Source organism: Dromiciops gliroides, chromosome 6 (genome assembly GCF_019393635.1).
Source record: "Dromiciops gliroides isolate mDroGli1 chromosome 6, mDroGli1.pri, whole genome shotgun sequence".
Lineage (NCBI taxonomy): Eukaryota > Metazoa > Chordata > Mammalia > Microbiotheria > Microbiotheriidae > Dromiciops > Dromiciops gliroides.
In genome coordinates, this window is record NC_057866.1 from 112999325 (window position 1) to 113008818 (window position 9494).

The 9494-nt window shown below is 38.7% G+C and overlaps 1 protein-coding gene across 1 annotated transcript in view; it reads right to left on the reverse strand.

Moving 5' to 3' along the window:
* LOC122732063 (WD repeat-containing protein 19-like) overlaps positions 1-9224 on the reverse strand; it is a 135727-nt gene extending 126503 nt beyond the window's left edge. The window contains exons 1-2 of the mRNA XM_043972253.1: positions 9185-9224; positions 7663-7788 (exon numbers count right to left, since the gene is read on the reverse strand). Coding sequence (XP_043828188.1) covers positions 7663-7775 — 113 coding nt within the window. The 5' untranslated portion in view covers positions 7776-7788; positions 9185-9224. The remainder of the gene's footprint in view (positions 1-7662; positions 7789-9184) is intronic.
* Between the last annotated feature and the right edge of the window lie 270 nt (positions 9225-9494).

The following is a 9494-nucleotide window of genomic DNA, read 5'->3' on the forward strand; positions in this document are numbered from 1 at the left end:
GGAAATGGAAACCCAAAGCAATTAAAGGACTTTAAAGTCACATGAGGAGCGAGTCTACTACTCAAAACAAATGAAGTAGTAGCATAGCTACCAATGATTTCTTAATTGCCAAATCTAATGCCTTTTTCTCACTCTTCATCCTTCTTGACCTCTCCATAACATTTTATGCTATTGATCACCTACTGAATACTGCTCTCAATATTTTCAAGACACTGCTCTTCTATCTCTTAGTTCTCCTACCTTTCTGACTGAAAAGCAGTCTCCTTTGCTGAATCATCCTTGTCATCTCCCCTCAGTGTAGGTGATCCCAAAAGCTCTGTCCTAGTCCCTTCTTCTCTTTTCTTTCCATACTATCTCACTTGGTGATCTCATTAACTCAAATGGGTTCAATTATCATCTCTATGCAGATGATAATTCCAATCCCTCAACTACTGGACATTTCAAATTAGATGTCTGTTGGTAAACTCAACATAATACAGAATAGAACCCATCATCTCTCCCCCAAAACTCTCCTCTCTTCTGAACTTCCTTATTATAGTCACAAACAGCACCATCCTCCCAGTTACCCAGGCATGAAACCCCAGTGTCATCAATTCCTCACTCTTACACAACTGGCAAATGCAGTATACTGCCAAATTTTTTTGTTTCTACCTTCACAACACTTTTCATCTATGCCTCTTTCTTTCTTTCTTTCTTTCTTTCTTTCTTTCTTTCTTTCTTTCTTTCTTTCTTTCTTTCTTTCTTTCTTTCTTTCTTTCTTTCTTTCTTTCTTTCTTTCTTTCTTTCTTTCTTTCTTTCTTTCTTTCTTGGTGAAGCAATTGGGGTTAAGTGACTTGCCCAGGGTCACACAGCTAGTGTCAACTGTCTGAGGCCATATTTGAACTCAGGTCCTCCTGACTCCAGGGCTGGTTGCTCTATCCACTGTGCCACCTAGCTGCCCCTGTCCCATTCTTTCTAATAACAAAGCCACCACCAGCTCAGGCTCTCATCACCTCCTACCTACACTAATAGCCTTCTACTTGGTCTCTCTACCTCAAGTCTCTCTCCACTCCAATCCATCCTCCATAGTTTCCAAATTGAATTTTCCAAATCATAGGTCTCATCATGTCATCCCACTGTTCAATAATCTCTCTATTACCTGTAGGATCAAATACAAAGTCTTCTGGTTGGCATTTAAATCTCTTCATAACATGTCCCTTTTCTATCTTTCAGGTTTTCTCACATGTTAATACTCCACAAACTCTATAAGCAAACTATAGTAGCCTATTTATTGCTCCTCACATATGACATTTCATAACTTTGTACTGGCTGTCCCCCATACCCAGAATGCTCTTCATTATCACTTTTACCTCTTGATATTGCTGGCTTCCTTCATGACTCAGCTCAAAGGCTATTTTCTGCAGACCTTCCTAATCCCGGACCATTCCCATTCACTTGTGCTTTCCCCATTAAGGTTACCTTTCTTCTAATCTGTATATATTTTCTTATATATGTAACTTTTTTATTTACATGCTGTCTCCCCTATTAATATGTAAGCTCCTTGAGGGCAGGGACTATTTTTGTGGTTTTTAATTTTTTTTATATCCCAAGCACAGTACCTGGCATGCAATAAGCATTAAATAAATGCCTATAGAATGTCATATGACAAATGTCTATAAATATGGATTTAGGATCTTTCAATAACAATAAAGAAACTAGAGCCTAAAGCACTGGTATTCTGGGATGATTTGCTGGCACAAAAACACACTCTTGAATGAGCTCTCCTCTGTCTTATTCCTTTGTTTTCCTCTTTCCCTTCTTTTTATTCTTAAATCTATTTAATCTTACAGTTAGGGGGCAGCTAGGTGGCGCAGTGGATAAAGCATGGGACCTGGATTCAGGAGTACCTGAGTTCAAATCTGGCCTCAGACACTTGACACTTACTAGCTGTATGATCCTGAGCAAGTCATTTAACCCCTATAGCCCCGCAAAAAAAGAAAAGAAAAGAAAAGAAAAAAAATCTTACAGTTAAATCTTCTTTAATCCATTTTTACTGTATTCTTTAAAACATGTTCTTAAACATATAGGCAGACATAGGTACCTTGTGATCCACATTATTGGAGGAAGAACCCACACTGATAAGATCACAGCTCTGTCAAAAATATTCAAGTATGCACAACTGGTTGGTAAAAGCAAATTTCACTGTTCAAGGTTCTTATTCCAAGAAACTGAGCAAGTACACTTAATTCTAAATATTGAAAGGTATTGGGGGCTGGGAAGCCACAAAGATGATGAGTAGAATATAGCGATTGATTGACATGCTTTCCCTAGAATAAATGCTAGTATTTGACTATACAGTGGTAACCGGAACAAGAAGTGGAAGGGAGAGGGAGAAAGGTCCATTCAGCTTTACTGTAGAAGACAACTGAGGTGAAGAAGCAAGGTCTTAGAAGACAAGGAATTTGGAGATGGGTGGTTGATTCTTCCTCAGCATGGTATCTGGAAGTTCAGTTTTAAAGATAGAGTAGAAGCAGTAGGGTAGGAGAAGGCTAGCGTGAAAAAATAGTTTCAGAGCAGGAATGGAGCCAAGTAGCTTAGCTCCTCACTCAAAAAGGCAGCATTTCCCCAATATCTCATGCTATTAAACTGGATATGCAAACTCAGACACATTGTAATTTCTTCAAGGCAGAATTCACTTCAATTCAACCAAAATTCAGCAAGTGCCTAGTACTTCATAAGTACTAAACATTATGACTACAAAGAAAAAAAGAGTCCTTTTCTCAAAGAGTTCACATATTTGCCTTTCCCCCAGGATAAATACCTTCCAACCCCTGAAATACTGTCTAACTTTGGAATATACCTACCAAACTACCATCTACATAAATTGATTATTCACAGAATCATGCTGTTAGAAAGGATTCCAAAAACCATCTTGTTTAACTAATCCCAAAACCTAGCCCTAACTCTACAACATCTCCAAAAAGTAATCACAAAGCCTTGGCTTAAAGACCACGAGGGACGATTGCTCCAAAAAAACATCCAAATAATATCACAGGACAATTCCTGGAGCAGCAAAACTCACAGAAGAATGTGCTGAAATCATCTTCTAACCAAGAACAGCTTTGAAGGTCAGAAGGAGGGAGCTGCTGTGCTGAGATAGGAGTAGAGCCCAACCCCAGAGTCACCCTGACACAGATCCAGTCCCAGGAAGGCCTCACCAGAGAAGGAGACACCCCCAGAGCCTCTGAATCAGCTGAAGGGCCAGTGTCATCTAGAACTAATCTCACAGTCTGGTGAGAGGGCTGAGCCCTTGGCAGGGGGGAGACTACAGGGGTCTATGCTGGTGCTGAGGCAGAACTTGGGTTTTTCACTCCTGCTGGGAACCAGGAGGTAAGCTTGAGTAGCAATGGCCGAGGTGGGGGAAGGTCACAAGCTCATTGGTGCTGACAACCACAACACACAAAGCCGGTTGATTAGCACGTTGGTCTGGGGTCATCTACACACCAGGGAACAGGCCAGGCTAGTGAAGAACCTAATCCACCTTAAATCATAACACCTGGGACTTCTTAAGCTTGGGATACTGCAGCCTGGAAACAGTGCCCCACTTTAAGGAGCTAAAAGTCAAGCTAAAAAAAAGGCAAGATAAGCAAACAGAGAAGGGTGAGGACCATAGAAAGTTTCTTTAGTGACAATATCGAGGTGCACCCTCAGAGGAAGATGTCAATGTCAGGGCCCCTATATCTAAAGCTTCCAAGAAAACTATATGAATTGGTCTCAGGCCATAGAGGCACTCAAAAAGGACTTTGAAGATAAAGTTAGAGAGGCAGAGGAAAAAATGGAAAGAGAAATGAGGGTGATGCAGGAAAGACATGAAAAAAAAAGTCAACAGCTTGAAAAGCCGAATGGAAAAGCTCTCTGATAAAAATAATTACCTAAAAATTAGGATTGAACAAATGGAAGCCAGTGACTTTATGAGAAACCAAGACACAATAAAGCAAATCCAAATGAATTAAAAAATAGAGGGAAATGTGAAATATCTTCTTGGAAAAACTGCTGACCTGGAAAACAGGTCCAGGAGAGATAATTTGAAAATTATTGATCTACATGAAAAACATGATCAAGGAAAGAGCTTAGACATAATCTTCCAAGAAACTGAGGGAAAATTGCCCTGATATTCTAGAAACAGAAGGTAAAATAGAAATTGAAAGAATCCACTGATCACCTTCAGAAAGAGATCCCAAAAGGAAAACTCCTAGGAATATTATAGCCAAATTCCAGGGCTCTCAGGTCAAGGAAAAAATATTGCAAGCTGACAAAAAGAAAGAATTCAAGTACTGTGGAGCCCCAGTCAGGATAGCACAAGATCCAGCAACTTCTACATTAAAGGACCAGAGGGCATGAAATGATATTCCGGAGGGCAAAGGAATTGGGATTACAACCAAGAATCACCTACCCAGCAAAACTGAACATAATCTTTCAGAAGAAAAAAATGGGACTTCAATAAAAACAGGACTTTCAGGTATTTGTGATGAAAAGACCTGAACTGAATGGCAAATTTGACTTTCAAATACAAGACCCTAGGGGCAGCTAGATGGCGCAGTGGATAGAGCACTGGAGTCAGGAGTACCTGAGTTCAAATCCGGCCTCAGACACTTAACACTTACTAGCTGTGTGACCCTAGGCAAGTCACTTAACCCCAATTGCTTCACTAAAAAAAAACAAAAATCAAAAAACAAATACAAGACCCTAGAGAACAATAAAAAATTGGAGTTGGGGGACATACCTGGGGTCGTGTAGTGGGTGATTATCTTGTGTCTGAGACCGGGTTTTGGCTGGGATCCCCCTGTGTCCAGGGTGGATGCTTTGTCCACTGTGTCAACTAGCTGCCCCATGATGACATCTTTAGGGTTAAATTGAGGGATATGGGGAATGCACTGGGGGAGGGGGAAGGGCAGAGGTAGCATGGGGTGAAATCCTACATGAAAGAAACAGGAAAGGGCTTATGGAGTAGGGGAAGAGATGGGGGAAGGAGCAGGGCAGTAAATGAATTTTACACTCATCAGAAAAGGCTCAAAAACCTTAAACTCATCAATTGCCTCAAGGAGGGATTAATAAACACACCCAATTGGGTGGAGTAATCTATTTAATCTGGGCAGTAAATGAGCCTAACACTCATCAGAAGTGGCTCAAAGACCTCAATCTCATCAGAATTGGCTCAAGGAGGGAATAACATACACACTCAATTGGGTAGAGTAATCTATCTAACCCAGCAGGGAAATAGGAGGGGAAGGGAATAAAGAAAGAGGGGCAAAAGAAGGGAGGCCAGATTGGGGGAGGGGGACAGACAGAAGTAAATCCCTTTTGAAGAGGGATAGGATGAAAGAAGATGGATAATAAAGTACATATCATGGGGAAGGGAATAGGACAGAGGGAAACAGTTAACAATAGTAATCATGGGGAGCAGCTAGGTAGCAAAGTGCATAAAGCACCGGCCCTGGATTCAGGAGGACCTGAGTTCAAATCTGGCCTCAGACACTTGACACTTACTAGCTGTGTGACCCTGGGCAAGTCACTTAACCCTCACTGACCCACAAAAAACCCCCAAAAAGCAAAAAAGCAATAGTAATCATGAAAAAGAGAAAAGGGGGGGAAATTGTACAAAAAAATATTTATAGTAACTCTTTGTAGCAGCTAAGAATTGGGAATAAAGGGAATGTCCATAAATTGAGGAATGACTGAGGAAACTATGGTACATGATTATAGTGGAATGGCATTGTGCTATAGGAAATGCCAAACAGGATGATCCCAGAAAAACCTGGAAAGACTCATATGAATTGATATATAGTGATTTTTGGGGTTTTGGTGGTTTTTTTTTTTGTTGGGGTTGTGTGTGTGTGTGTGTGTGTGTGTGTGTATGAGGCAATTAGGAATAAGTGACTTGCCCAGAGTCACACAGCTAGCAAGTATCAAGTGTCTGAGGCCAGATTTGAACTCAGGTCCTCCTGACTCCAGGGCCAGTGCTCTATCCACTATGTCACCTAGCTGCCCCTATTGAACTTTTTTTTTTGCAGGGCAATGAGGATTAAGTGACTTGCCCAGGGTCACACAGCTAGCAAGTATCAAGTGTCTGAGGCCAGACTTGAACTCAGGTCCTCCTGAATCCAGGGCCAGTGCTTTATCCACTGCACCACCTAGCTGCCCCTGGAGCATACTTTTTAGACTTTATTTTTCTTGGTCTGTATTTTCTTTTACAACATGACTAACATGGAAATATGTTTTGCATTACTACACATCTATAATCTATATCAAATTGCCTGCCTTCTCAGTAGGGAGGGAGGGAGAGGAGAAAGTAAAAGAAGAGAATTTTTTAAATAAATATTTTAATTGTTCTTACATGTAATTGGGGGAAAATATTAAATTTTAAAAAATAAAATGTGTACAGATTATACTCATAAAAATTTTTGTATAGATGGGAAAGTAAGCATGTGGCTAAATAGCTAATGATGTTTGCTGAGTCACTCTTTTTGGTAATATTAAAGGATGTGATTTATTTATTTTATTTAGCATGCCTTGGTCCTTTTCCTTCTTTCAGATACCTTCACAATCAATCCCTTAATTTCCTCAAAATTCTATTTCCTCCACTATGGACCTACTCTTAGAATTAACTTCCTTATCATTTATCTCCTACCTTTCAGAATCAATCGTATCTTTCAAGGCTGAGAAGAGGTACTACCTCTTGTGTGAAACTTTCCCTGGTTCCATCCAGTTATTAGTGGTTTCTGTCCCCTCAATTTTTCTTGTACTATTCTTGTTTACACTATTCTATCTACCAATAGGATATAAACTAAAAGGCAGAAACTACTTTGTGTCTTTGTTTTGTTTTGGTTTGGTTTTTTGGTGAGGCAATTGGGGTTAAGTGACTTGCTCAAGTTCACACAGCTAGTGTCAAGGGTCTGGGGCCAGATTTGAACTCAGGTCCCCCTGAATCCAGGGCCGGTGCTCTATCCACTGCACCACCTAGCTGCCCCTACTTTGTGTCTTTGTATTCTCACAGCCTAGCATAAAGCCTTATAACTTAGCAGACATTTAATAAATGTTTGTTGTTTTGAATTACATTGAACACAACCAGACTCAGCTTCCACATAACGCATTATGGCTAAAATCCCTTTATTACCTTATTCTACCATTCAGTCTAGGTCACCCCTTTATGATCCATGGATTCTCCCTACCTCAGAATGCTCAATACAAGCCTTTCTCTTTTGAAAATCTTACTGATTTTATGAAAGAGGTAAGGAACTATATGAACAGAATATGGTATTAGCTATTATATGTCATTGTTTTATCAGTGAGTTTTACTTAATTTGCATATATATTTTTTTTGTTCAGTGGTCTATCCGAGAGGAAATAGCCATTTATTAAGTGTCTATTATGTGCCTGACACTGTGCCAAGCACTGTATGGGAAGGAAATAAATTGGAACATGGTAAAAAAAAAAAAAGATCTCTTTCTAACTCTGAGAATCTGAAAAGTGGAGGTTCAGGTAGATGACCCTAAGGTCCATTCCAAATCTAAAGTTCTATGACCTTGTAAATTTCTGTAACAATACCATATGATTAGGGATGTCTGTGAAAAAAAAATACAATTTAAAAACATTTATTTTTAAATTAAAGAATATTTTTCTTACCTCATGCCACTATCCAACTGACTAGTTTTATTTGTATTGGCATCCCACAAATAGATGCACGTAGATTTTTCAGCAATTATTGCTAACGTGTCTCCATCTACATCCCAATCCATAGCAACACATGGGCTTTAAAAATCAGAGATGTGAACATAATCAGAATTTTTAAAACTTGCACAAAGCTGAACAAATAAAATGCCAGTTGTTTTTGTGATAATTTATCATAATACATTCCAGCGTGGCAGAGACTAAGAGTCCATAGAAAGCCAATCTTTGATCTGCTCTTATTTACATTACTTTTTTCTTCTCTCCCATTCCATTCTACTTTTAGCCTATCACTTTAACTCAAGTCAAACCAAGTTTCCTGTACTTTTTATCCCAAAAGGTTCAAGGATTTGTTTAAAGTCGGCTTCAGTTTTTTGACTTGAACAATGACAATTTGTGACCACTGTTCAAAATGTCAACCAATTAAGAGATAAGGTCACCATTAGAAGCCTCGATCACCATTAAGATATTCTCATATTTTCACCAATAAAAAAATAAAAGCAGAGGCTGTTTTCACTAGAAAAATAAACATCTTTTTTGTGAATTATAACCTACCATGTATTTTCTCACACTGCTAACAGCTGACATTAACATAGTACTTCAAGAGAATAAGAATGTTTGAGGATGTGATCTGCTGGAGAAAATAGGAGGGGATAGGATCAAGTACACATGTAGAAGGGCTGACCTTGACAAGAAGAGCCACGTCTTTCAGAGACTGAGAGAAAAAAGAGAGAGAGTGGGACATGATATCAAGGTTTTGAGATGAAGAAAATGGAAGAGGGAATTATATCAAATGGCTTCAATTTTCTCAGTCACAAAGTTAAGGTCCTCTGCTGCAGAGGATAGAAGGGTTTTAGGAAGAGAAGGAGATAAGTTTAAAGGAGTAAAGGAAGGCTCCTTTCTATGGGGACTGATGTAGATAATCAATTAGGGAGAAACAAAAGAACAGCCTTGTTATATCATAAAGTCTCAAAATGAAGCCAAGGGAGATGAAGTAACAAGCATGGGTCAAAAAATTAGTGAATGTCAGAGCTATGAGTTGCAAATCCAGATTTCTTCCTGCTAAACCAAACCAGAATGTACCTCCTTTTTATGTATTCCATATTTATAATACTATGAAAATTAATTCTGATTTTATCTTTATACTTACCCTTGAAGACTAATTTCATTTTTCTTTAGACAATGGCGATCAAAGATTTTTACTGTATGATCAGCTCTAAAAATGCAATATTATATTTTTAAAATATAAAATGGTACATGACTTAAATTTTGTTAGTAACATGCTAAGTGGACTAAAACTTTCCAAAGGCAAGTTAAACCAGTCAACCTATGCTTCATTTATAATTATTGCTGAAGTAAAATATCCTTTGATATCCAACTTTTCATCCTACTTTTACATTCATTACTTAATATTATATACATAGATATCAAATAAAATAAATGACATGGATTGGAATTTTTATTATGCTGGTTACCTTACCCTGTAACTGCAATGTAATTTCCTTGTGCTTTCTGCCATTTGAACTGTATAGGAGCACCAAGCAATGACTTTTCTAAGAGAATAAACACTTGCTGGTGGAGAAAAAATAGAATTGCAAATTATTTCTTAGTAATGTAAAAATTCATTGATATTAAAAGGTCACAAATGCACCAGACTTGCTGCAGACCATACAAGCCTTCCAACCAGGGGACTGCTTTCCTGACACCCTATTTGTTTTGGTCAGATTTTTCATTGGTTGTAAAGGGTACTGCACATACCTGCCTAGAATAAGTATTGACAATAAAAAGGA